Source organism: Odocoileus virginianus, chromosome 30 (genome assembly GCF_023699985.2).
Source record: "Odocoileus virginianus isolate 20LAN1187 ecotype Illinois chromosome 30, Ovbor_1.2, whole genome shotgun sequence".
Taxonomy (NCBI): Eukaryota; Metazoa; Chordata; class Mammalia; order Artiodactyla; family Cervidae; genus Odocoileus; species Odocoileus virginianus.
The window spans coordinates 12,743,271-12,770,878 of NC_069703.1; the positions used below are offsets into that span (position 1 = coordinate 12,743,271).

The 27,608-nt window shown below is 42.7% G+C and overlaps 2 protein-coding genes and 1 pseudogene across 2 annotated transcripts; 1 reads left to right on the forward strand and 2 right to left on the reverse strand.

Moving 5' to 3' along the window:
- Positions 1 to 11,015: 11,015 nt before the first annotated feature.
- LOC110137357 (gamma-crystallin F-like) lies at positions 11,016 to 13,471 on the reverse strand. The gene is made up of 3 exons (XM_020893646.2): positions 13,463 to 13,471; positions 13,141 to 13,383; positions 11,016 to 11,288 (listed from the first exon to the last, which is right to left on the reverse strand). The coding sequence occupies exons 1-3, from the start codon at positions 13,469 to 13,471 to the stop codon at positions 11,016 to 11,018; spliced, it is 525 nt and encodes a 174-aa protein (XP_020749305.1).
- A 5,588-nt stretch (positions 13,472 to 19,059) lies between these two features.
- LOC110137358 (ubiquitin-ribosomal protein eL40 fusion protein-like) lies at positions 19,060 to 19,448 on the forward strand (annotated as a pseudogene).
- A 5,052-nt stretch (positions 19,449 to 24,500) lies between these two features.
- Positions 24,501 to 26,191, reverse strand: LOC110137359 (gamma-crystallin D). Its single transcript, XM_020893647.2, has 3 exons — positions 26,183 to 26,191; positions 25,861 to 26,103; positions 24,501 to 24,773 (listed from the first exon to the last, which is right to left on the reverse strand). The coding sequence occupies exons 1-3, from the start codon at positions 26,189 to 26,191 to the stop codon at positions 24,501 to 24,503; spliced, it is 525 nt and encodes a 174-aa protein (XP_020749306.2).
- Positions 26,192 to 27,608: the final 1,417 nt, after the last annotated feature.

Genomic DNA, 27,608 nt, shown 5'->3' on the forward strand with positions numbered 1-27,608 from the left:
GTTCTCTGTAAATGTATTTTACATTTACATTTACATTTACAGCTCCCTGGCTTCCTGCTTCTATCCCTCCTCCCAGTTGCCTATCTTCTGTCTTTAAAGAAACATAGATCCAATTTCATGAAGCCTGCTGAATGCTTTCCAGAGTCTCCTATTACCTGAAAGCACTTCCTGTGCTGCTCCACCCCATCTTTCTGGTACATTCTCTGGCCTTTCTATCCACCCACTCCTTCTATTGTGTCCTCTGGCCGTGTTGGGTCCTCACTGTCCACCTGATGCGCCACATGCCTGCCCCTATACACCCTCTGTGTGTTCATGCCTTTCTCTTGCTGTTCTGGTGCATCCAGGTCTGTCTCTTTCTTCTCAATGGTTCAGTTCTTCAGTTCAATTCAGTTCAGTCGCTCAGTCATATCTGACTTTTTGTGACCACATGGACTGCGGCACGCCAGGCTTCCCTGTCCATCACCAACTCCCGGAGTTTACTCAAGCTCGTGTCCATTGAGTTGGTGATGCCATCCAACCATCTCATCCTCTGTCGTCCCCTTTTCCTCCTGCCTTCAATCTTTCCCATCATCAGGGTCTTTTCCAATGAGTCAGCTCTTTGCATGAGGTGGCCAAGTATTGGAGTTTCAGCTTCAGCTTTAGTCCTTCCAATGAATATTCAAGACTGATTTCCTTTAGGATGGACTGGTTAGATCTCCTTGCAGTTCAAAAGCATCAATTCTTTGGCCCTCGGCTTTCTTTATAGTCCAACTCTCACATCCATACGTAACTAGTGGAAAAACTATAGTTTTGACTAGATGGACCTTTGTTGGCAAAGTAATGTCTCTGCTTTTTAATATGCTATCTAGGTTGGTCATAACTTTTCTTCCAAGGAGCAAGCATCTTTTAATTTCATGGCTGCAGTCACCATCTGCAGTGATTTTGGAGCCCAAGAAAATAAAGTCTCTCACTATTTCCATTGTTTCTCCATCTACTTGCCATGAATTACTGCAAAATTGCACTTATCTCACACGCTAGCAGATTAATGTTCAAAATTCTCCAAGCCAGGCTTCAACAGTACGAACCATGCATTTCCAGATGTTCAAGCTGGATTTAGAAAAGGCAGAGGAACCAGAGATCAAATAGCCAACATCTGTTGGATCATCAAAAAAGCAAGAGAGTTCCAGAGAAAGTCTATTTCTGCTTTATTGACTATGCCAAAGCCTTTGACGTGTGGATCACAATAAGCTGTGGAAAATTCTTAAAGAGATGGGAATACCAGACCACCTGACCTGCCTCCTGAGAAATCTGTATGCAGGTCAAGAAGCAACAGTTAGAACTGGGCATGGGACAACAGACTGGTTCCAAAAAGGGAAAGGAGTACGTCAAGGCTGTACATTGTCACCCTGCTTATTTAACTTATATGCAGAGCACATCATGAGAAATGCTGGGCTGGAATCCAGCTTGTGAAGCACAGGCTGGAATCAAGATTGCCGGGAGAAATATCAATAACCTCAGATATGCAGATGACACCACCATTATGGCAGAAAGCAAAGAAGAACTAAAGAGCCTCTTGATGAAAGTGAAAGAGGAGAGTGAAAAAGTTGGCTTAAAGCTCAACGTTCAGAAAACTAAGATCATGGCATCCAGTCTCTTGTTTAACTTGTATAAATCTTCTGAGAAGAGCCTGCCAGTGACTTATGGTATCGTGCCCTAGATCTGAGGTGGCTTATCAAACCCATTTCTCCCCAGATAAAGTCAGGATTGTCATGGAGGGCAAACCACTATTGTCATGGAAAGTGGGGGTTTGGCTGCTCACCATTCAAAAGTCAATACAGAAGCAAGTTTGGTGGAAAGGAAAGCTTGCTTTATTTCTGATGCCAGGAACTGGAGTGGAGGGTTAGACTCCTGTCCAAAGGCCGACTCCACCGCCACTGACAATCACTGGGCGAGAGCTTTTATAGATGGAGGGAGGAGGCTCCAAGTAGAAACAGCAGCCTTTCTGACAGTTCACTTCTGACAGTTATCTTGAATTTGGTCCTGCGGTTTTCTGACCAGCATTATCTTGATTGTTTTAAGTACAATTAATCTTTGGTTCCAGAGTCAGTTTGTTCCCATTTCCTGGAGGCTAATTCTCAGAACTGTGGCAGTTTATGTCATGGCTACAATCTGGTCATCATGCAGATAACTTCTTCCACCTGGTGAGTGTTTCAGTATCTCTAAGACAGCTCACAGAATATGGTTCAGAATATTATCTATAGCCTTTGAGGAGGAACTAAAAATCCTCGACTGTGTTTACTGACTTTTATTTTTATTTAGTCTTGTTGGACTGATTTTTCCTTTGTTTCTGTATTTTCTCATTTCGCTGATTAAACTTTTTCTTTTCCTTTTTTTTTTTTTATTGCTGCACTCACAACATGTGGGATCTTAGTTCCCTGACCAGGGATTGAACCTGTGCCCCCTACATTGGAAGGATGGAGTCTTAACCACTGGACTGTTAGGGAAGTCCCTAAACTTGCCCTTTGGCTAAAGTTTTTCCACAGACAAAAGGTAGGCTGAGGACGCTGGGGGCAAGGACCATAGTGTCCTGCCCTGTTTCACTTTGGAGCCCACGGATTTGTTGCAGGAATGCCCGCTGGCAGCAGGGATCCCACAGTCATAGCCTCCTTTGTGGTCTTGCTGGAACTTGTCTGAAATGATGGAAGCTAGAGCATCCAGTCTGATTTCATGAGAGTTACAGGCCTGAGAGGTCCCCAGACAGCTCTTGCATTTTAGGTGCGAAGATCCCTCTTTCCTCTGTTTCCAGTCCTCTAGGAGGGGTGATTTTCCTGTCTTTCTCTCTGCCTTTCTTCTCATTTTGGGTGAGAATACATCCTTCAAGTAAATTATTGCTAGAAATGATATGTCCAGGAAATAGTGTACAGTTACCCTTAGACTAACACAGGTTTGGACTGTTTGAGTCCACCTCTAGGTGGATTTTTTTTGTTTTTGTTTTTGATAAACATGCAGTTGGCCATCTACATCCACAGGTTCCATCCAGGGCCTCCAGCTTCAAACCATGGTTGGTTGAATCCTCAGATGTCAAACTGAAGGATGCAGTCGGCCAACGGTACCAGTCATTTAAAGAAAGAAATTGTTTATTTGGCTACATCTGGTCTTAGTTGCAGCATTCTTTATCTCCAGAATGCAGAATCTTTACTTGCAGCACGTGGGATCTATTTCCCTGAGCAGGGATTGAACCTGGACCCCTGTGTTAGGAGCTCAGAGTCTTAGCCATGCGACTGCCAGGGAAATCCCTCTTCCAGCCATTTATAGAAGAGACTTGAGCATCTGGGCATCTTGGCATCCCTGGGGTCTCCTGCAAACCATTTCCTGCAGATTCTGAGGGTTGACTGTACATATTTCTGGCCCCCTCCTATCCCCTCCCCCCAGCCTTCCTTTGTCAAAGTAGTCCTTATCCTGCATGGAGGCAGTGTGCAGGATCACACACTGCTTGTTGGTAGTTAGGTAAACTTTGAGGATTCTGGAGTCAGAGAAATCTGGCTTCACATCCTGGCTCTGCTCCTTCTATGTGTATGTGGCCCTAGATTAATCATTTAACTGCTCTGAACTTGTATCCTTGTTAAGTGCAGATACTGCCAATACCTGTCTCATATGGTGGTTGTGAAAAAGACTGGACAAGCAAATGGATGTGAAGTGATTGGCACCATGCTTGCCACCCTGGACACACTATAAAAGTTGTCAATTATTATTGGCTATATGGCAGAAAGAAACATCAGCAAAGCAGCAGGACAGACTTCCAACACTGTTGTCCTTTCAGACGCTGCTTGATCCCTGTTCACTGATGTGGGAATTATATTACACAGTGACAGCAAGTCAGCTTTCCATGTCTGGATATGTACTCCAGATGTTTAAGGAACTTCAGTATTTCCTGTGTCGTAAAGTATCAATGGAAAATTATCTGAACAGTGCTGATAAGGTCTTATCTCTAAAATTTTAATAATGTGTATTATACCTCATGGGGAATTTTTTTGTTTGCTTCTGAGTTAATGGAGATATTAAAACTGAGAGCTCAGAGGGGAAAGCGGGCAGCGAAAAGTCGGCTTCCCACCATGTGGTCATGTTAAAAAGCTCCCTGTGGCGAAGCAGTTTCAGTGAATCTTCACTAGCCAAAATCAAGCTGAGATGTAGCAGTTTAAATGGTTCCAGCTTTTGTCATTGGGATCACCATCAGGGTGGCCCCTGTGTCTCTCTTTATTATTTATCTATTTTTTAGTATTTTCTTATTTTCTAGTATCGCAAAATGTTCCATACTCATATTTATTTTCTCTGTTCCTGCCTTGGAATTAGTCACTTCTCCTAGTAGCCCTGGTTCCTTTTTTGGAGAGGCATTCTTAGACGTAAAGAAAAACACAATGGTTTTCCCTTATACCACACACAATACCCTGAAAGCTTTGTATTCTGGTCCCCCAAATGTATGGAGCTTCCTCCCCCCTCCCCAACCTCCCCATCAAGCAATTCTGCAGCACCAACTGGGTGTTGTACAATATAATGCAACGTTGACACTATCTACCCAGAGGTAGCATCAGATTCTGTGGGTTAAGGGTTCAGTCTTAGGAGACTGCCTCCATCTTCTTAAAAAATTAGTTAGATTCTTTTTTCACATGGGACCCTTTTAAATACCTGAAAATACCTACTAGTTCTTCTCCAGTTTCAATAGTCCCAGTTTTTTCACTCTTAGGAAATGGTTTTTAGACTCTTCACAATTCTGGTATTCTCTTTAAAAAGTGTGACATCTTAGTAAAGATACCTTTATGATGTATTGCCTAGAGATGAGATATTTGTTTGACTAGTTTGGAGAACATTAAATATATTATTTCCTGTATTCTCAGTACTATAGCTCCCTTATATACACCTATAATTACATTATTTTTAGCCAAGCTTAGAGTTTCTTGACAATTTTTAAAATTCCACAACAAGTACAAAACACTATACTCAGGACAATAAAAAGACAAACAAAATGTAACAATAATAGCTAACATCTAAAGAGTTAATATATATCAGGCATTTTATAGCATTTTACTATTATTAGCCCCACTGGGCAGCTGTAAAAACTGCAGCTGAGCAGTTAAGTGCTTCCTTGACGTCTCACAACTAGTCCATGATGATGTTAGGATCAAAGTCTGATTCCCAAAACTAGCACTTGAGAATGCAGAAGCAATACTTCCATCAGAAAACCAGCTAGATGGTTATGTGCTAAGTCTCTTCAGTTGTGTCTGACTCTTTGCTACCCCATGGACTGTAGCCCACCAGGCTCCTCTGTCCATGGGATTCTCCAGGCAAGAATACTGGAAGGGGTTGCCGTTCCCTCCTCCAGGGAATCATCCTAACCCAGGGATCAAACCCAGGTCTCAGCAGTGCAGGCAGAGTCTTTTACCTTCTGCTTCTTAAATGAGTACCATGAAAACTGTGTACCATGAAGTATTGAGTGGAGGGTATAATGAATGGTGAAGGGGGAAGGAAACATTTTTAATAGAGCCTGATTAAATAAATATTAAGAGGAAGAGTTTTCCAGAACAAAAGAGGCAGGAGAAGTGAGCTGTAGGACGTGGAAGCCACGGTGAAGAATCTGGTAAGACTTAGAATGGACTAGTCTGATTTCAAGGAAAGAAAAGATGATGAGGTAAAATAAAATTTATCTTACTTTCCAAGCCAGGACACTGGGAGGTGAGGCAGGTGGCCACAGAGTCCAAGTGAGTGGGAGAGGTTACATTTCCAAGCGGGAGTGCAGTGGAACCAGTAGGATTTGGGCTGATTTGCAGTGTCCCCCTCTTCCCTGGTGGCTGAGCTGGTAAAGAATCCACCTGCAGTCTGGGAGACCTGGATTCAATCTCCGGATTGGGACAATCCCCTGGAGAAGGACAAGGCTACCCACTCCAGTATTCTGGCCTGGAGAATTCCACGGACTGTATAGTCCATTGGGTAGCAAAGAGTCCAACTCGACTGAGCGAATTTCACTCACCCTTCTGTGTGAAATGTTTGGTGGAGCTTTTCTGGAACTTTCAACAAGGCCCAAGGAGTATGAGAGCAGGAACTATATTCTTGAGCTCTATCAACATTTCCCAATTTCTAGCTTTAAGACCAGCACAAGCTGGAAGGGGGAGGTTTCAGGTAGGAAGAAAAACACATGGCTCAAAACAGCCTCCAGACATAAAGCTTGGTTGTTGTTCCAAAGAGCGAAGATAGTGGCTTTCAAATGCAAGGGTTGGCAGAGGAGTTGGACAAGGAGCTCTTCATTATCTCTGAATACACTTAGACTGATCTGAGACATCGTGAGACCAGTGCTGTAAGAATAACCATATGTGGGGGCTTCTCTGGTGGCCCAGTGGCTAAGACCCCCAAGCCCCCGATGTGGGGTGCTCAGGTGTTTTCCCTGGTTAGGGAAACAATCTGGCACGCTGTAGCCCTTGGGCTGCAAAGAGTTGGACACGACTTAGTGACTAAACAACAGGGAACTAAGAGCTCACATGCCACAGCTAAGATTCAGTGCAGCCAAATAAATAAATAAACAACTATTTTCAAAAAGAGTAACTGTTTCTGTCTGTAGACATGAGAGAAGGAGAGAGAAACAGAGAGGCAGCCAATGAGATTTGGCGTAGCTGCTTCTTTTTTCTAAGAGATTAATCATGCAAACGAGTATAGCCACTATGGAGAACAGTGTGGAGATTCCTTAAAAAACTGGAAATAGAACTGCCATATGACCCAGCAATCCCACTCCTGGGCATTCACTCCAAGGAAACCATATCTGAAAGAGACACGTGTACCCCAATGTTCATCGCAGCACTGTTTATAATAGCCAGGACATGGAAGCAACCTAGATGTCCATCAGCAGACGAATGGATAAGAAAGCTATGGTACATATACACACTGGAATATTACTCAGCCATTAAGAAGAATACATTTGAATCAGTTCTAATGAAATGGATGAAACTGGAGCCCATTATACAGAGTGAAGTAAGCCAGAAAGATAAACACCAATACAGTATACTAATGCATATATATGGAATTTAGAAAGATGGTAATGATAACCCTATATGCAAATCAGAAAAAGAGACACAGATGTATAGAACAGACTTTTGGACTCTGTGAGAGTAGGCGAGGGTGGGATGATCTGAGAGAATAGGATTTAAACATGTATATTATCAAGTGTGAAACAGATCACCAGCCCAGGCTGGATGCATGAGACAAATGCTCGGACCTGGTGCACTGGGAAGACCCAGAGGGATGGGATGGGGAGGGAGGTGGGAGGGGGGATCAGGATGGGGAACACATATAAATCCATGGCTGATTCATGTCAATGTATGGCAAAAACCACTACAATATTGTAAAGTAATTAACCTCCAACTAGTAAAAATAAATGAAAAAAAATAATAAAATAAAATAAAAATAAAAGAGATTAATCAGTATTCTGGTGAAAGAACTATTCATATACAGTGGTACAAGAGAAAAAATGTAAAGGAGTTGGTTGAGAAATCATAAGCGAGTAAGTGTTGAGCTTGAAGGTGAAGTGAAGGACGTATTTGAACAAAGCTATGGGGTCTATTTTGGGCTTCCCTGGTGTCTCAGCAGTAAAGAATTCACCTGCCAATGCAGAAGACTCAGGAGACACAGGTTCAGTCTCTGGGCCAGGGAGATCCCCTGGAGTAGGAAACAGCAACCTGCTCCAGTATTTTTGCCTGGAAAACCCCATGGACAGAGGAACGTGGTGGGCTACAGCTATGCTGCAAAGAGTTGGACACACACAGACACACAGACACACAGACACACAGACACACACACACACAGACACACACACACACACACAAGATCTATGTTACTCATGATCTCAGAGTTTCGTAAATTAGAAGTGGATCTATTGGATGTTGAGAGATGAAGGGGTAGACATAGGTTCTGTGAAAAGACACAAATAAGTGCTGGATTTCCTGCTGAGAAGGGCCACAGCTGCTCAGGGGAACACAGATCACCCATCAATCCTGTCTTCTCTTAGGAAACCACCTTCTCTTAAGATATGCTTATGCGATGTCACAAAACTCTCAGACATTGCTATTTGAATACAATTTACACTTACTTAATAAGATCCTTGGCCAAGTTATAAGTTTACCTGCCCTCATGGCTTTATTCAGTGTATTTAAAAGGTGCAAAATCATCTCATACCATTTGTGAAGTCAGGGAAAGGCTTTTGAACTATATGTGCTTTCCTTCCAGTGAACACTGGGTGGCGCTGTCACCTAGAAAAAAATAAATCTAGACAGTTGTGCACCAGGCCTCGGCAGCTCTTACTACAGCGCTGAAGTCCTCCATCTGTTAGTAAATCGAAATGTGGGTGCATAGGCACCCTGGTATTTTTAAGTCTTCATTACAATTTTTCAAATTTCCTCAGTGAACTTGTAGGTAGCACTTTCTAGTATAATGGGCAAAAAGTTAAAAGTGATATAAAACAATTGGATTCCATTTCTCTAAAAATGTTGGCATTGTTCCTACTGACTTTAATGTTGCTAGATGTATCTGGTCTGAAGAACTAGCTAAAAAGTCATTAAGTTTAAAATAAACGAACAAAAAACCTTTTTTATTGTTTAAAAATGTATTATTTTTTAAGTGAAAGATAAAATTTAATTGTGTAAGTCACTAAACTGTTGGTACTGTTTGTTGCAGAAGTTAGCTTTCCCTGACCCATACTTTCTTCTTTGCTTCATGCCCTTAAAGCTAGGGTTCACCTTCTCTGTCTACACACAGTCCCTTGGGCATTCTGTTCAGATTTAATGACTTTCAGTACTGTCTACCCACTGATGACTTGCAAACATGGATCTCCAGCCCAGCTTCTCTCCTGAACTCCAGGCTAATATAATCAGGAACCTGGTTAATGACTCCACTTGAATGCTCACTAACACCTCAAACTTGTCTTGCCCAAAATGGGATGCCTGGTTTTCCTCCAAAGTCCTGCTCCCCTGTGGTTCTTCCTGTTTGGGTTGAAGGCAACTCCGTTCTTCCAGTTGCTCAAACCAAACTTCTCTCTCAGCTCCATGTTGAATCCAGCGAGAGTTTTTGTTGTTTCTGTCTTCAGAATCTCACCACTTCTTTCCTCCATGAATGCTACACCACGACCTGAGCCAGAGTCCGCTCATCACTGGCGTCTCTCTGCTTCCTCTCCCTTTCCTCTTTCTTTTTAAAGTTTCTTCAAATAACCTTAGCAATTAATCCTAATGGGAACAATCCCTATCCTAAAATAATGTATTCAATATTCCAGTTTTGTTTTCAGAGGGAAAAAAATGTTTTTTAAAGAAAGCTGGAAGAGCTGAGGTAAAAAGAACTGAAGGTGCTTAATAAATTAAGAAGTTATTGGAATAAGTTCGATGAAAGGTCATGAGAGAAGGCGTGGCAGTGAGAATAGAAAGGTTTTTAATAGCTTGTGTTGATTCTTATACGACCACCTTTTCCAGTTCAGAGGTCTGAGTGGCTGGAGAGCTGAGACCTCTTGGGGGAGAATGGGGTCATGTGGCTTGTGGAAGAAGCCGTAGTGCTAGTGGTTTTTTAAAAAAATATTTATTTTAATTTATATATTTTTAACTGGAGCATGGGCTTCACTGGTGGCTCAAATGGTAAAGAATCTGCCTGCAGTGCAGGAGACCTGGGTTCAATCCGTGGGTCGGGAAGATCCCCTGGAGAAGGGAATGGCAACCCACTCCAGTATTCTTGCCTGGAGAATTCCAGGGACAGGGGAGCCTGGCGGGCTACAGTCCACGGGGTCACAAAGAGTTGGACACGACTGAGTAACTTTCACTTTCACTTTTGCTTTACAATATTGTGTTGGTTTCTGCAATATATCAACATGAATCAGCTACAGGTCTATGTATGTCCCCACCCTCCCAACTTCCACCCTATCCTACCCCTCCCTGTTGTCAGAGATCACTGGATTTGAGCTCCCTGCACCATACAGAAAACTTTCATTGGCTATCTAATTTTACATATGGTAATGTATATGTTTCAGTGCTGCTCTCTCAATTCATCCCAGCCTTTTCTTCCCCTCCTGTGTCCAGAAGTCTGTTCTCTATGTCTGCATCTCTACTGCTGCCCTCCACATAGATTAATCAGTACCATCTTCCTAGATTCCATATGTATGTATTAATATACGATATTTATTTTCCTCTTTCTGACTTACTTCACTCTGTATATTCACTTTAGGTTCATCCACCTCATTAGAACTGAATCAAATGCATTCCTTTTTATGGGTTACTGTTTTGTAGTAACACTTCTGTATTTTCCTTTTATTAACACTTTCTTTATTGTCTTCCACAAAAATATTTATTTATTTATTTGAGTGCATCAGGTCTTAGTTGTGGCATGCAGGATCTTCATTACTTCCATCTTTTGTTGTGGCATTCAGGCTTATTTGCCCCATGGTATGTGGGATGTTGGTAATTTGATCTCTGGTTCCTCTGCCTTTTCTAAATCCTGCTTGTATATCTGGAATTTTTCGGTTCACATGCTGCTGAAGTCTAGCTTGAAGGATTTTGAGCATTCCCTTGTTAGCATGTGAAATGAATGCAGCTGTATGGTAGTTTGAACATCCTTGGTGTTGCCTTTCTTTGGGATTGGAATGAAAACCGATCTTTTTCAGTCCTGCATATTGAGTGCAGCACTTAAATAGCACCATCTTTTAGGATTTGAAATGGCTCAGCTGGAATTCCATCACCTCCACTAGCTTTGTTCATAGGAATGCTTCCTAAGGACCACTTGACTTTACATGCCAGGATGTAAGTAAGTGTTTGGACCCAGACATTCCATCCAGACCCCGTCCTCTTAACTGCTAGCTATGCTTTCTATTGACACGTGTAAGAAAAACCACACTATTCCTAGCTTTTATTTTTCTGAGTCCACCCAAGGAGTCTGAAAGGAAAAGAAGGCTACATAACTGCAGGAAACACACAGGAAATATTTTATTAGCTTCCAGATAGAGAAAAAGGTAGAGTAAAAATATTTCAATAGAAATCCACAGCCCTCCTCAAGGAGCCCACTCGGGCATCCACAGCCCCCCAGTCGTGGTAGCGCCTGTAATCCCCCGGCCGCAGCAGGTACTGCCGCCCCCGGTAGTTGGGCATCTCATAGAGGATCCACCAGCCCTCCAGCACATTGAAGGAGTGGATCTCACTGAAGTGGAAGCGGTCGTGGAGTGAGGAGCAGTCCTCTGTGATCTCCACCATCTGGCCTCGGTAGTCCTCTCGCTCATAGATCCTCAGCCGGTGGGAGCTGGTCTATGGGTTCAGCAATCAACAGATGGGAAAAGTCAGAAAACCTAGTCTTTAGCCACCAATCACTCACACTCCTTGGGGAATGGGCATTTAAAAATTTTTTCTATATCAAAGATGACCAAAAGACAGCCAACACCAGGGTCAACTGTATACAGCTGGGTAGACTGCACACTGCAAAATTGAAGAGAGTGCCATTCACGTAGATCAAGATACGCAGGCCTTCCCTGGTGGTCCAGCGGTTAAGACCCCGCCCTTCCAATGAAGTGGGTGTGGGTTTGGTCCCTGGTTGGGGAACTCATATCCCACATGCTGTGGGGTGTGGCCAAAATAAAAAGGATATGCATGGTGCTCCCTAGAGTTTTCTAGGACCACAACCTATATGAATCACATTTAGTACCTACTTAGTACCATTCTTAAGTAGCAATTTTATATATAATTTTTGTTCTCTCCTTTATAAAGACCATTGACTTACAGTGGTCTGGAGCTCTCCTTGGAGGATATGAAAATAATTAGATTTTAAAATTAAAAGGCAAATATATCCCTGGCAAGAGGCATTAGTTTGGATCTCAGTAGCTTCAGAAAGAGGCTGGGGAGAGAGAAAGCAGAATTGCTTTCCCCAGAGTAAGGCACAGATTGGGACCAGACATCTCCTCATCCCTTCCTTTCTGCTCTGAGTCCTGCTATTCTGAAGTCCTAAAAAGCAAGAGCCATCATAATGGTTAGGGTTCAGTCCTCACCTCTAACATATGATCCGGGAAAACACTTTAAGGTTATTAATAAAAACAGAAGCTCAAAATCATGAGGGAGGCCTGTCTAGATCAATAGATTATATGACGTTCAGGAAAATGGAAGGGAGGCAGTTAGTCCTGGGTGAATCCTGTCTGTCTCTTCTGAGCACTTGGCTTTTATCTGCTTGTTTCTTCCCAGCAGGAACGTATTCAGTCTCCCTTCTTCCACCATCAAACTCTCCTTAGCAAAGGTTCTCATAAGCAGTTCATTCTGAGGCATAAAAAAACTGCTAATAAGGCATCTTCCATGGTTTGCAAAGTGTTCACATGTCCCTTGTTTAATCTGATCTTCACAACCGCCTGACACACACCACGTTGTCTTCTTTTATGAGAAACTAATGACTAGATCTTTCAGGCTGTAATCAGAGGAGTCAGGCCTGGAAGGTGGACGCTGAGATTTCCAGGCTCCTAATGCCAGTTTGGGTCCTATCAAGGCATTAAACCCTCTGAGGGTCTTTCAAACTTACCCAAAGTGGTACATTTTCCACAGGACTCGGTCATAGTCAAATTACAGCATCCCTAACTGTGGAATTCCAGGCTGCTCGGGCTTTATTTGGATAGCAGTGACTTTGCAGGGGCTACTGGAGTCACAGTGCTGGTTAGTTGTTTTGCTGAGTCAAAAAGCAGGACTTGAGGGACCCTGGATGTTCAAAGTAGTCAATATCTGTAGGAGGGGGTGGCTTGCCAGGTACCAGGCAATCTCCTTCCCACCTCATCACAGCTCTAAGAATTAGCCGCCCTAGTAGCCCCATTTTACAGGTGAGGAAAGAGACAAGTAGCCCAGGGACTAGCCTAAGACCACCGGAGTGTGAGGAGTTCATCGCCTGTGCCACAGGCACTCTGAACAAATACCATGCCACTTTTCCCCAGTAGAGGTGACTTTAATTTTAGTAAAGGAAAATGAAGTCTCAATTAAGAGCACTGTATTCTCAATTAAGAGATATTATAAAGGAAAAGAGAACCCGGTTAGAACCAGCAAAGGAAGGCCACCGTCCTACAGTCTGACCACGGCGCTGGGGCATCGGTGTGACCCGAGGCCACGGCAGGCCCAGGGGGACCGGACTCACGTGGGGGATGAGGCGGCAGGAGCGGACCGAGTCGCTGAGGCCCATCCACTGCTGGTAGTCGGGGTAGTCGCCGCGCCGCAGGAAGTACTGCGGGCCCTGGAAGTTGGGCTGCTCGTAGATCATCCAGCAGCCGCTGTCCACGCGGATGGAGTTGCAGCGGCTGAAGTAGGGCTGCAGGTTGGGGTGGTCGCTGCTGCACTCATAGTGGCGGCCCTGGAAGCCCCGGTCCTCGTAGAAGGTGATCTGCAAGGAAGGGAAGGAGAGGCTCAGAGGCCTGGCCTCCAGCCGGGCTGCGGGCCCCTCCCGCCGGCGCGGGGCTCACCTTCCCCATGGCTGCTGGACGCGGGGATGGAGCTCGGGGCGGCGGGGCCGGCGCGCGGTCTATATAGCGGGAGGGCTGCTGCGTTGGCAGGAACAACACAAAAGGGGCCCCCGGGTGCGGAGGATTTCCTTTCTGTCTCTTTTCTATATAATGACGGCGGGGGTGGGGTGGGGGACTTTCTGTATGTTTTCTCTTAGACTCTCCAGAGCTTTCGAACTGATGACCCGCGTAAAACTGTCATTGGTGCCTCTGGGGCCTTTAAATGAAGCCTATTCAGGAGATGGGAAGCGAGCAAAAGCGCTTAACCGGGTTAACACTTGTACTGAAATATTTTATTTATCTTTTAAATATTCTAAGTGATCTCTTTTTGAGGAACAACACGGGGTAGTGAGCGGGTCAGAGGTCAGGATGGGCCCCAGCGGGAGGCGTCTAGATGAGAGAGCTTTTCCTTGGTGCGAGGATGTGGGACACAGAGGCCCCTGCCTTCTGCACAGGACGGTTGAAGGAGGATGGGATTTCCCCGAGAGAACCTTCTTCCCTCCTCCCGGCTCAGGAGCGGATGCAGCAGGCATTACACCGGAGGAAGAAAGGTGGTGGGCGCTGGACCCCAGGAAGCCCTGTTCATGCGCCTGGCTCGGCTCTGCTCCCTGGAGACGGAGTGGACCAGGGTCACCTGCAGACGCAGCAGTGTCTCCCAGGAAGCTCCCAACTCTGGAGTTCGTGAGGCAACTCATGGTGGTTATTAGTCATACACTAACTTTTTATTTAACCAATAATTTTTCAAATTAGGGGCTAAGCCCAATTAGTTCTGTTGTTGTTCAGTCCCCATGTCCGGTCTGACTCTTTGCCACCCCATTTCACTGCAGCATGCCAGGCTTCCCTGTCCCTCCTCATCTCCCGGAGCTTGCCCAAGTTCATGCCCATTAAATCAGTGATGCCATCCGACCATCTCTTCTTCTGTCGTCCCCTTCTCCTCCTGCTCTCAGTCTTTCCCAGCATCAGGATTTTTCCAATGAGTGGGTTCTTCACATCAGGTGGCTAAAGTATACGGAGCTTCAGCTTCAACATCAGTCCTGATAAGTATTCAGGATTGGTTTTCTTTAGGATGGACTAGTTTGATCTCCTTGCTGTCCAAGGGACTCTCAAGAGTCTTCTCCAGCACCACAGTTCAAAAGCATAAATTGTTCAGTGCTCTGACTTCTTTATGGTCCAGCTCTCACATCTGTACAAGACTAGGGTCTTGACTAATAGCCTTGACTAACTAGTTCTAGCTGCGTACAAATTCAAGGTTATATGCAAATATAACAGATTTATAATCCTACAATCTTGCAAAGACTCTCCCTTCTCTACCTCCCCTGGCTCCTGGGCAAGCCTGGTTGCTCTCTGGTTAATATTCTGTTTCCACAGGCTGGAGCCTTCTTTCCTTCCCTTAAACCACTCCTACCCCACCTCCACCAGCGTCTTCGTGCTCCACTCTTTAGAACAGATTCTCTCAACCTCATACTGTTTTGAGAGTTTGGGTCAAAAAAATCTTAATTGTGCAGGTCTCTTCACTGTATTTGAGGATGTTGAACAGCATCCCTGGTCTCAATCCTCTAGATGCTATTAGCATTACCCTCATAGTTATGGCAACCAAAAATGTCTCCAGACATTGTCATATGTCCCCTGGGGGGAGCAAAATCAACCCTGGATGCAAACCACTGCTTTAGAAGGATCTTGTTCTCAACTATATGCAACTGTGATACATCCTCTTTCATTCCTCAGTCTGGATTCTTGTTACTTAAGCCTAAAGACAAAAAACTGTTTGCCTTGAAAAATTTTATTTGAAACACATAAGTTTATTAAGACTTTTTCACATTGTTTCTTTCAAAAATTCTAATTTTATAGAAATATGAAAATTATAGAGAAGAAGAAAGGAGGAAAAAATTAAAATCATAGGACCATGTTTTGAAAACCACTGTCAGGACTTCCCTGGAGGTCCAGTGGTCAAGACTCAGTGCTTCCAATGCAGGGGGCGTGGGTTCAATCCCTGGTTGGAGAACTAAGATCCCACATGCCTCATGTTGTGACCAAAATCAAAAAACAAAATCACCATGGACAAGTATTTTAAAATCTCCTTTCAGAACCCTCTTACACTGTTGGTGGGAATGCAAATTAGTACAGCCACTATGGAAAACAGTGTGGAGATTTCTCAAAAAGCTGGAAATAGAACTGCCATATGACCCAGCAATCCCACTTCTGGGCATACACACCAAGGAAACCAGATCTGAAAGAGACACGTGAACCCCAATGTTCATTGCAGCATTGTTTATAATAGCCAGGACATGGAAGCAACCCAGATGCCCATCAGCAGACGAATGGATGAGGAAGCTGTGGTACATATACACCATGGAATATTACTCAGCCATTAAAAAGAATTCATTTGAATCAGTTCTAATGAGATGGATGAAACTGGAGCCCATTATACAGAGCGAAGTAAGCCAGAAAGATAAAGACCATTACAGTATACTAACACATATATATGGACTTTAGAAAGATGGTAACAATAACCCTATATGCAAAACAGAAAAAGAGACTCAGATGTATAGAACAGACTTGTGGACTCTGGGAGAAGGCGAGGGTGGGATGTTTCAAGAGAACAGCATTGAAACATGTATATTATCTAGGGTGAAACAGATAACCAGCCCAGGTTGGGTACATGAGACAAGTGCTCGGGCCTGGTGCACTGGGAAGACCCAGAGGGATCGGGTGGAGAGGGAGGTGGGAGGGGGGACTGGGATGGGGAATACATGTAAATCCATGGCTAATTCATTTCAATGTATAACAAAAACTACTGTAATGATGTAAAGTAATTAGCCTCCAACTAATAAAAATAAATGGAAAAAAAAAACCAAAATCAATTGTTAATGATGCAAAAAAATAAATAAATAAAATAAAATCTCCTTTCAGTATGACAAGATGAAAAAGTTCTAGAGATCTTTGCATAGCAACATCCAAATAGTTAGCAATAGTTGCTCCCTGGTTTGGGAAGATACCCTGGAGAAGAGAAAGGCTACGCACTCCAGTATTCTGGCCTGAAGAATTCCATCGACTGTATAGTCCATGGGGTCACAAAGAGTTGAGTTTCCCTGATGGCTCAGTTGGTAAAGAATCCACTTTAAATGCAGGAGACCCTGGTTCGATTCCTTTGTTGGGAAGATCCACTGGAGAAGGCATAGGCTACCCACTCCAGTATTCTTGGACTTCCCTTGTGGTTCAGTAGGTAAAGAATCTGCCTGCAATGTGGGAGACCTGGGTTCAGTCCCTGGGTTGGGAAGATGCCCTGGAGAAGGGAAATGCTACCCACTCCAGTATTCTGGCCTGGAGAATTCTACAGACTGTATAGTCCATGGGGTCGCAAAGAATTGGACACTATTGAATGACTTTCACTGTACTATGTGTTTAAAAAATGGTTAAAATAGTAAATTTCATCTATGTGTTTTTTTTTTTACCAAAATAAAAATGACCTCATTCCTCCCCCACAAAAAAAGCCCTCTTAATTTTCACTTCTTTGACCTAATACTTTCACCTGTAAGAACTTGTCCAAAGGAAATAGCTAAAGGTACATGAAAATGCTATGCACAGTGGCATTTTATCAAAACACTCTTTATAATATGAAAAATTAGATTCTAATTAAATGTCCAAAATAGTGCATTAACTAGGTAAATTTTAGAGCATCTCTCTGATGAGATGCTACACAGCTATCAAAAATCATATTCACAAAGAATTTATTTAAGGATACGGAAAATACTCAACATATATTAAAATTTTAACATGAGTATATTATAACTGAAATCTGCAAAACATTGCTGAAGAAAAGAAGATATAAATAAATGGAAGAACATCTTATGTTCATGGATTGGAAGACTTAATATTGTTCAGATATGAATATTTCCCAAGGTGGTCTACAGATACAATGTAATCCCTGTAAAATTTTAATGATATTTTTTGTGGCAGTAGAAAAACCCATCCTAAGATTTAGATAGAATCTCAAGGGATCCCAAATACCCAAAACTCTATGTGTGTGTGTGTGAGAAGCAATTTTTAATTTTTATTTATTTATTTAATTTTGACCTTACCATGTAGTTTGTAGGATCTCAGTTCCCTGGTGGCTCAGAGAGTAAAGAATCTGCCTGCAGTTCGGGAGACCTGGGTTCAATCCCTGGGTTGGGAAGATACCCTGAAGGAGGGCATGGCAACCCACTCCAGTATTCTGACCTGGAAAACCCCCATGAACAGAGGAGCCTTGTGGGCTACAGTCCACGGGGTCGCAAAGAGTCAGACAGGACTGAATGACTAAGTACACACAGTTCCCAGATGAAGGGTTGAACCTGGAGCACTGCAAGTGAAAGTGCCAAATCCTAACCCCCAGACACCAGGGAACTCCCCAGAAACAATCTTGAAAAAGAAGGACAAAGCTGACAGTCTCACACTTTCTGATTTCAAAATTACTACAAAATCACACTAATCAAAATAGTGTGGTACTGGCATAAAGATAAACATATGGACAAATGGAAGAGTAGAGAACATAGACACAAACCCTTATGTATATGGTCAAGTGAATTTTGACAGGGTTCCCAAGACCATTCAATGAAGAAAAGACGGTCTTTTCAACAATGGTCCTGGGAAAATTAGATATCCACATGTGAAAGAATGTAGTTGGGGCCTTACCTTACAACGTGTATTATACAAAAACTAACTCAAAGTGAATTAGAGACCTAAATATAAAAACTAAACCTGAAGAAGGAAAGGAGCAGGTTGCCCTGACTGGACTGACTCCATTTTTAAAAGAAAAGGAGCTGCATCTTACACTTTGGTGAACTTTGGACTCCATACTCGGGAGGCCATAGAGATAAAATACTGACAGCCAAGCAGGCTTCCCAGACAGATAAAAACCCAAACAGGCAGACCCTGTACCTAGATCTCCCAGAGCCAGAAGGAAAGCAATGTCCATTAAGTAATCTTAATAATGTTTATTGATGTAGACTAAACTTTACGTCAAGATAGCTTTAGAATGTAAGTCTATGGCTGTAACCTGATCATATCTCTTACTAACATTGTCCCAGGTGGACTTTGGGTATACAAATACACTTTGGGTATAAAAGGTTGTCACAAAAATCGGTCAGTGTCCCTGGCTAAAGGGGAAATTCCGCCTCGGACCAGCCAGTGTAATAAACTGCACTCCACTATCCATGCTGTCCTTCTAAGTGAGTTTGCTTCACAAAACTACAAAACTCTTAGACGAAAACACAGAGAAAAATCTTCATGAGATTAGACTTGGCAATGATTTCTTGGATATAACACTAAAGCATAGGCAATAGATATATTGGAGTCTGTCAAAACAAAGACGTCTGTTGTACTCTATCAACAGAGTGAAGAGGCCACCCAGGGAATGTGAGAAACTATTTGTGAATCATGTATGATAAAGGATTGATATTCAAAATGTACAGAGAACTGATACAGCTCAGTAAAAACAATAGCAATGCCCCCCTTAAAAAAAACCCAATTTAAAAAAAGGGCTTGCCCTTTCTCTTTAATGAGGTGGTCAAGCAGCAGACTCAGAGATGCAGATCTCTGTGAAGACCCTGATGGGCAAGACATTACCCCTGAGGTCGAGCCCAGTGACAGCACTGAGAATGCCAAAGCCAAAATCCAAGACAAGGAGGGCATCCCCCCTGGCCAACCACGTCTGATTTTCACGGGCACACAGCTGGGGAATGGCTGCGCTCCGTCAGACTGCAGTATCCAGAAAGAGTCCACCCTGCACACGGTGCTTCGTCTGCGAGGCGGCATCACTGAGCCTTCCCTCCGCCAGCTTGCTCAGAAATACAGCTGCGACAAGATGATCTGCCACGAGATCTATGCTCGCCGGCACCCCTGTGCCGTCAACTGCTGCAAGAGGTGAGGCCAAACCAACAACCTGCACCCCAAGAAGAAGGCTAAATAAAGCCCCTCTGCCAGCTTCTCCTCTGACTGCAGGGTGGCCTCGTGCCCAAGCCCCGTGGCCCTGGGGCCTCAATAAAGTTTCCCTTTCATTGACTGGAGCAGTTAAAATAAAAATGTCTATGGGGTCACAAAGAGTCCGACATGACTGAGCAACTTCACTTTCTTTCAACTAAGATAATACAATGGCCAATAAGCACATGAAAAGATGCTCAACATTGCTAATCATTCAGTTCAGTTCAGTTCAGTCGCTCAGTCGTGTCCGACTCTTTGCGACCCCATGAATCGCAGCACGCCAGACCTCCCTGTCCATCACCAACTCCCGGAGTTTACTTAAACTCATGTCCATCGAGTCGGTGATGCCATCCAGCCATCTCATCCTCTGTTGTCCCCTTCTCCTCCTGCCCCCAGTCCCTCCCAGCATCAGGGTCTTTTCCAACGAGTCAACTCTTCGTATGAGGTGGCCAAAGTTCTAGAGTTTCAGCTTCAGCATCAGTCCTTCCAATGAACACTCAGGACTGACCTCCTTTAGGATGGACTGGTTGGATCTCCTTGCAGTCCAAGGGACTCTCAAGAGTCTTCTCCAACACCACAGTTCAAAAGAATAAATTTTTCGGCGCTCAGTTTTCTTCACAGTCCAACTCTCACATCCATACATTAGGGATATGCAATTAAACCTACAATGAGATACTTCATACACATTAGAATGACTATTATAAAAAATAGAACAGAAAATAAATGTTAGTGAGGATGTCAGAGAAACTGGAAAACTTGTGCATTGTTGATGGGACTATAAAATGGTAGAGTCACTGTGGAAGATTGTATGGTAGTTCCTCAAAAATTAAACATCTAATTACCACACGATTCAGCATTTCCATTTCTAGGCATACTCAAAAGAATTGAAAGCAGTGACTTAAACAGCTATTTGTACCCCAATGATCATCACAGCATTCTTTATTATGACAAAATGGAAGAAATAACACAAGTGCCCTTTTAGGAATGGATGTATGGATACATGAAATGTGGTGTATGTATAGAATGGAATATTATTCAGCATTAAAAAGGAATAAAATTTTGATAACTTTCACAACTTGGACAAGCCTTGAAAACACTATCCTAATTGAAATAAGTGAGACACAGGACAAACATTATATGATTCAATGCATTTGAGATACTTGGAACAGATTCATAAAGAAAGAAAGTAGAATGGTGGTTACCAGAGGCTGGGGGTATTATTACACAATAATGGGGCATTATTGTGTAATGAGTACAGCAGCTTGGGATGATGATAAAGTTCTGAAGATGAATAATGTTGATGATTGCACAATGATGTGAATGTGCTTTATGCCACTAAATTGTACACTTAAAAATGGCTATAATGATAAATTTTATGTATATTTTACTATGCTTTTAAAAGTCTTCCATTAGCAACAAGAAAAAAAGGGAATCAATATTAATTTTTCAAAATTAATTTCTTGATTTCAATAATTCTACTGTGGGTTAGAACTCCATGCTCTCACTGCCAAGGGCTCTCTCCTTGGCTGGGAAACTAAGATCCCACAAGCTGCATGATGTGGCAAAAAACAATTTTTCCTGTAGCTATAAGAAAACATTAAAATGGGATAAATCCTAGTGACTTAAATGGAATTAAAAAGCATTTAAAACAGTTTATTTTAACTTACAGTCCTCTTACTTTATAACAAGAGAATACTTAATAAAATTAATGTCTTAAATTTTTTTTATTAGTACCTTTCCCTCCTTGGGTTTTCTTCCTTTTTTCCTATTTACTCATTTCATTCTATCTAACACCACCAAAGCTTACATTTAAGAACTGGTAATATTTCAAGGTCTTTTTTAATGCTGGGATTTAGTGCTCTGGACACAATTGTGCTGTAGGCAAAACTTGGTAGGTTCTTTCCTTCACTCACCCTTCCTTGTATATTTCCCCATTTGCAGCTAGCAGCTATGGTACCAGGGACACCAGCTTCAGGATGATACAGATGCTAAATATTGTGGGAAATGGACAAAACTTTGCACCCTGACGATAGTGTTGAGCTGTTGAATCAACCATCCCTAAATCCTGGGCTACCCTAGGACTTCCTATCATGTGAGTAGATTTCCATATTGCTTACCCATTTGGTATGGTGTTTTGGCTACTTTCAGTCTAATGTATGTAACTGATTCAGATCCATTTTGGCCAAGGGATTAGGGTACATTCTAATTTGAGGAAACTCTGGGAGATGGTGAAGGATAGGGAAGCCTGGCGTGCTATAGTCCATGGGGTCACAAAGAGTTGAACACAACTGAGTGACTGAACAATGACAACAACTAATCAAGCTTTGGAGGATGAGTAGTTCACCAGGAAGAAGGTGGGGAAGAGTAATCTGGGTGAGAAAAAGATGTGAGCAAATTCAAAGAGACGTGAAAATGCTTCATGTGCTTAGAAAAGATGGGATTAAAGGATGACTAGGGTCTGGTAATTGGAGAGGAAGCTGTCGCCAGATTCTTGAAAAGGTAACATTTTTCTCTGTGGGCAGTGGAACAATATCAGAAGTTTTTAATCAGGGAAATGACTTGATCAGATCAGTCTTTGAGTACAAACATAATCACTGCTCCTCCTTTCTACGATTCTAGCAATGAAATGCAAGTAAGACAATAAACAGCAGGAGAATGTAAATGATAACAATGTTATACTTCCCTATAACCTTATACAGATAATATATTAATACATATATATACATACATATGGAGAGTATACATATACAGCTATAAATGTATATAACGGTGTGTATATCATATTTGCTTATATGTAGACAGAATACTGGGCTTCCCCAGTGGCTCAAGTGGTAAAGAATCTGCCTCCAATGCAGGCGGCACAGGAGATGCTGTTCGATCCCTGAGTTTGGAAGATGCCCTGGAGGAGGAAATGGCCACCCACTGCAGTATTCTTGCCTGGAAAATCCCATGGACAGAGGAGCCTGGTGGGCTACAGTCCATGAGGTCAGAAAAAGTCAGACGTGACTGAGCATGCACATGAATGCATGCAGGGAATGCAGCTGTGGATTATCCTATATATCTAATTCAATTCCTGGTTAGTTGCTTGCAATGACCTCATGGTAAGAATCTGTATGCTAGTGCTGTCATTATTTTGACAAGAACCATCCTGATTCCATAATGGAAAAATCTCTGATTTTCTGAACTGTGAGTTCTGAATTCTGATGTACTTCTATTATTAACTGTTTGAAATTCAAACTGGACCCTAGTTACCTTACATAAAATGAGTGATCTAGGTTAGATAATCTCCAAGTCTGAAATATGTTAAATATCACAGGAGTTCGTTGCCCTGTAATGACTTGCCTTCTACCTTCCCACTCCTTCGCTTTCTCCCTCTCTTCTTCTTTTTGGGGTGGGAATGGGGTGTAGAGATTTTCCATTAGGAATTTTTATCTTGAGTCTCTGAATAAAGTTCTAAGCAGTTACCTTGGAAAAAGGTACATATGCTCTGTGTCAACCAGGAATGTGTATTGAACTACAAATAACAGAACACCCATGACAGTGGCATAAAAAAAATGTGGGTTTATTTTACTCCCATTACAAGAAGTTTCAAAATAAAGGATTGCTGGCCTTGTGTGATGGCTAATTTTATGTCAACTTAACTGGGATAAGGGATGCCCTGATAGTTGGCAAAACATTATTTTGGGGTGTGTCTGTGAGTATATTTCTGGGAGAGATTAGGATTTGAATTGGTAGTCTGAGTAGAGAAGATCACCTCTACCTATGCCTTATCCAGTCTATTGAGGGCCTGCATAGATAAAAAAGGTAGTGGAGAGTGTAACTCTGTCTACCTGCAGGAGCTGAAACATCAGTCTTCTGTTTTCAGACATCAGCACTCCTCGTTCTCAGGCCTTTGGACTCAAGACTGAATTATTCCACCAGCTTTCCTGATTCTGCAGCTTGCAGACCATGGGACTTCTCAGCCTCCATAATCCCATGAGCCAGTTCCTAGAATAAATCTCATCTAAGCTTCCCTGGTGGCTCAGATGGTAAAGAATCTGCCTGCAATGCAGGAGACTCGGGTTTGATTCCTGGGTTGGGAAGATCCCCTGCAGAAGGGAATGGCTACCCACTTGAGCTGGTCCTCAGTATTCTGAGAATCCCTTGGACAACGGAGCCTGGTGGGCTACAGTCCATGGACTTGCAAAGAGTTGGACACGACTGAGAGACTAATACTTCCACCTTCTTTCATATCTATAGCGATCCTGTTGGTTCTGTTGCTCTGGAGGGCCCTGACTAATAGCTAGCATTGGTTCAGGGGCTTGACCACATGCAGGCCAGCATTTCTGAAACTGTGGCTTCTCCCCCATGCTTATCACCTCTTGAATGTAAAATGCCTGAAATAAGAGGGAACCTGAGGCAGCTATTCCCTTTCATCAGGAAGACAAAAATTTTTCCAGAACCATCAGCATTTGTCCACTTATGTTTCAATGTCCAGAAGGTGTCATGAGATCAGCTCAGAATCAATATCAAACATTAAAAAAAAAAAAAAAAAAGCAAACTAATGAAAGGAGAAAAACAGAGAGAGTCTACCAAAGATGTGTAAACTCAACTTTTGCATACAACTTAGGGAATTAAAAAATCTTCTAAAGCCCATTGTGGTAACTAGCTTCAGAATCCTTGATTTGAAAAGTGGGTCACACCATCTTTGAACTTCAATTTTCAGATCCTCACACCTCAAAGAAGAACTGGAGAGATTTCTAGCAAACTAGTCTAAAGCAACAACATGTTTAAAGGCCAGAGAATCAAATAGGATATGTATTATGAACGTGTTTCACAAGCTGTAAAGTTCTGCTTCATATGAAAGCGTAGTTCTAGTGAGAGAATTTTGTTATCTGAAGATCATACACCTTGATTTCCACTTGTATCTTGTGTGTGTGTGTGAATGTATAAATAAAATAATAAAATAAAAGTAAGACAAAAGGGGAAGCACAAGCAAGCCAGTGCAAGGAAAACAGAAAATACTTTATTAGTTTCCAGATTGAGAAATGATGCATTTATTTCAATAGATATCTATGACTCTTCTCAAGGAGCCCACTTTGGCATTCATGGCCCCCCAGTCATGGTAGCGCCTGTATTCCCCTGGCCTCAGCAGATACTGCCGCCCCCGGTAGTTGGGTAACTCATAGAGGACCCAGGAGCCCTCCAGCACGTTGAGAGAGTGAATCTCATTGAGGTGGAAGCGGTCTTGAAGAGAAGAGCAGTCCTCAGTGATCTCTATCATCTGGCCTCTGTAATCTTCCCTCTCATAAAGTCTGAGCCTGTGAGAGCCAGCCTGGCCCATCCAGAGGTGGAAAGAGGAGAAAGACAAACCATGAAATGCTTCCAACACATTCATGCCATTCAGTTTGGCCAGCTCAAGCCATTTTCAAATATAAGGTAAAAATGAATTACTTCTGAATCTTTATATACTCCTCACTTTCAAAGGTGAAAATTCAGTACCTTTTCAAGATCATAAAGTGTGACTAAAAATTAAGAAGGAACTCTTGTACTTTAATATATTCATATACTTCCCAGGGCAAACAAACTATTAACCATGCTCAGGACATAGAGAAACCAAACCTTTAACAGCTTATTACTATTTTTGCCATTTTGAAGATTTTTTTTTAGTTTTTCAAGCATGTGTGTTTGAACAGAAAAATCAGTTTATGAAATGAATGACCCTACATTGAATTTTAAATAAATCTTGGAAAAATCACCAAGGACTTAGATGCTTCTGAAGTCTCTCAGTTAAATGCTTGATTTTCATTTAATAAGTTATGAATGAGGGAAAATGAGAAAGAAAAATCAGTCAGCCCAAGGACTAAATTTTCAAAAATCTTAGTGTTTGAGCATACATGTGAACTTTGTGTAGCCCACATGTAAAGTCTCAGTGTCACTCTCCTTTGACAAAAAGCACTTTTATTTGTACAGGTAGGGAAAACTAAAACATACAAGTGGGGAGCAAAAAGGGGAAAGGGTGTTACAAAAACTAACCCTTGTAAAAGTATCCTTTTCCACTCTTATCTGCTCAGAAAGTAGCACCTAATTATTTTTCTTTGTAATATTAGTGATGTTAGTGGTTTTTCTACAACTCCATTGCAAATAATTCCAGGTCAGGACCTCTACCTTATATACATGCTCAGGGCTGCAAATGCATTCTTACTCAATACATATTTGTTGATTAACTGGTACCTGGGCAACAATTTGCTTTTGTTCCGGGCAAATTATATTGAACTAATATACAATAATATACAATAGCTTACTTTCCCTCTCAAACTCTCAGTTATTCTGAATGATCACCACTCCAAATGTTGAACCTTTGCCTGAAACTATCCCCTCTGAGTCCACAAGGCCGGGATCTGCTAAGGAAGTGGACTCACGTGGGGGATGAGGCGGCAGGAGCGGACCGAGTCGCTGAGGCCCATCCACTGCTGGTAGTCGGGGTAGTCGCCGCGCCGCAGGAAGTACTGGGGACCCAGGTAGTTGGGCTGCTCGTAGATCATCCAGCAGCCGCTGTCCACACGCGCTGAATTGCAGCGGCCCAGGTAAGGCTGCAGATTGGAATGGTCGCTGCTGCACTCATAGTGGCGGCCCTGGAAGCCCCGGTCCTCGTAGAAGGTGATCTGCAAGGAAGGGAAGGAGAGGCTCAGAGGCCTGGCCTCCAGCCGGGCTGCGGGCCCCTCCCGCCGGCGCGGGGCTCACCTTCCCCATGGCTGCTGGACGCGGGGATGGAGCTCGGGGCGGCGGGGCCGGCGCGCGGTCTATATAGCGGGAGGGCTGCTGCGTTGGCAGGAACAACACAAAAGGGGCCCCCGGGTGAGGAGGGGATGTTTGTGTTCTCTTTTCACTCTTTGCTGTCAGAGTCCATGGGGCTCATTGTGGGGTTTGGTCCCATTCTCTCTGGAGTCTCTACCACTGGCTGATGCTAGATGAGCCAGTTTGAAAAAAAAAAAGCAATCTGGGACATTGGCTATTTAATAATAGAAGTAGAGCTTCAGCCATTTCATATATAGTCCAATCGTTTATTTCTATGAGTTGGGGAAAAACAAGAAAATGTATGTGGCCCAACAAAAAAGGCAGAGTCTTGATATGGCAAATAGAAATTAAGCTCTAAGAAGTATGTGCCATAATATTGAATGCTAATTGTTAATCAGAAAGAAATGACCTTTACTGAATATTGAAAATTTCAAATTAGTCCTTTAAGAGAGCTTCTTCATTAAAAAGTGTAAGAAGTTATAATGTTTTCCCAAGAGGGTTCCCAAAATTTCAAGCTTTCGGTATGGTGAAAAACCAAAAACAACACATACAGATCTTTAGCATTTGGTCTAATTTTGTTGCCTTTGTGTATGGAAGTAGACCGAAGATTAGGTGTTTCATCTTGGCTACTTGTAATTAAAAAGAGAATAGCTTTAACATGCTTAATCTCAGAAAGAAGAAATAAAAGGAAACTTTCTATGATACAATTGAAGTTATTTATAAAACACAACAGACTCACAGATTTAGCGAACTTATGGTTGTGGGGGAGGTGGAGAGAAGGGATAGTTAGGGAGTTGGGATGGACATGTGCACACTGCTATATTTAAAATGGATAACCAACAAGTACGTAATGCACAGGGATCTCTGCTCAATGTTATGTGGCAACCTGGATAGGAGAGGGGTTTGGGGGAGAATGGATACATGTGTATGTGTGGCTGAGTCCCTTTGCTGTACATCTGAACCTGTCACAATGTTGTTAATTGGCTATACTCCAATATAAAATAAAAATTTAAATAAAATAAAAGGGAAAAGTCTGAAAGTTTAAGGAAATAAGAATAAGTAATGCATTTAAAACACAAAACCAGATTACCCTTTCAGTTCAGTTCAGTTCAGTCGCTCAGTCCTGTCCGACTCTTTGCGACCCCATGAATCGCAGCATGCCAGGCCTCCCTGTCCATCACCAACTCCTGGAGTTTGTTGTAAAAGAAAATCAAATTCCTAAGAAACCTGTTTCTGATGGGCTCTAGATACACCTTTGTTCGATGGGGAACAAGATTACACAAAGCTTTTGACTTAGAGGAAATTAATTGCATGAACACGAAAAGGAACTATAGCTGGAATGGTGTGGGTAGAATGAGAAATAAATATGTAG

Excerpts from the sequence above, each read along its gene's own strand:
- LOC110137357 (XM_020893646.2), bottom strand. Across the intron at positions 11,289-13,140 it reads CCTGCCGCCTCATCCCCCAC|ACCAGCTCCCACCGGCTGAG; the intron begins GTGAGTCCGGTC and ends CTGAACCCATAG.
- LOC110137359 (XM_020893647.2), bottom strand. Across the intron at positions 24,774-25,860 it reads CCTGCCGCCTCATCCCCCAC|GCTGGCTCTCACAGGCTCAG; the intron begins GTGAGTCCACTT and ends TGGATGGGCCAG.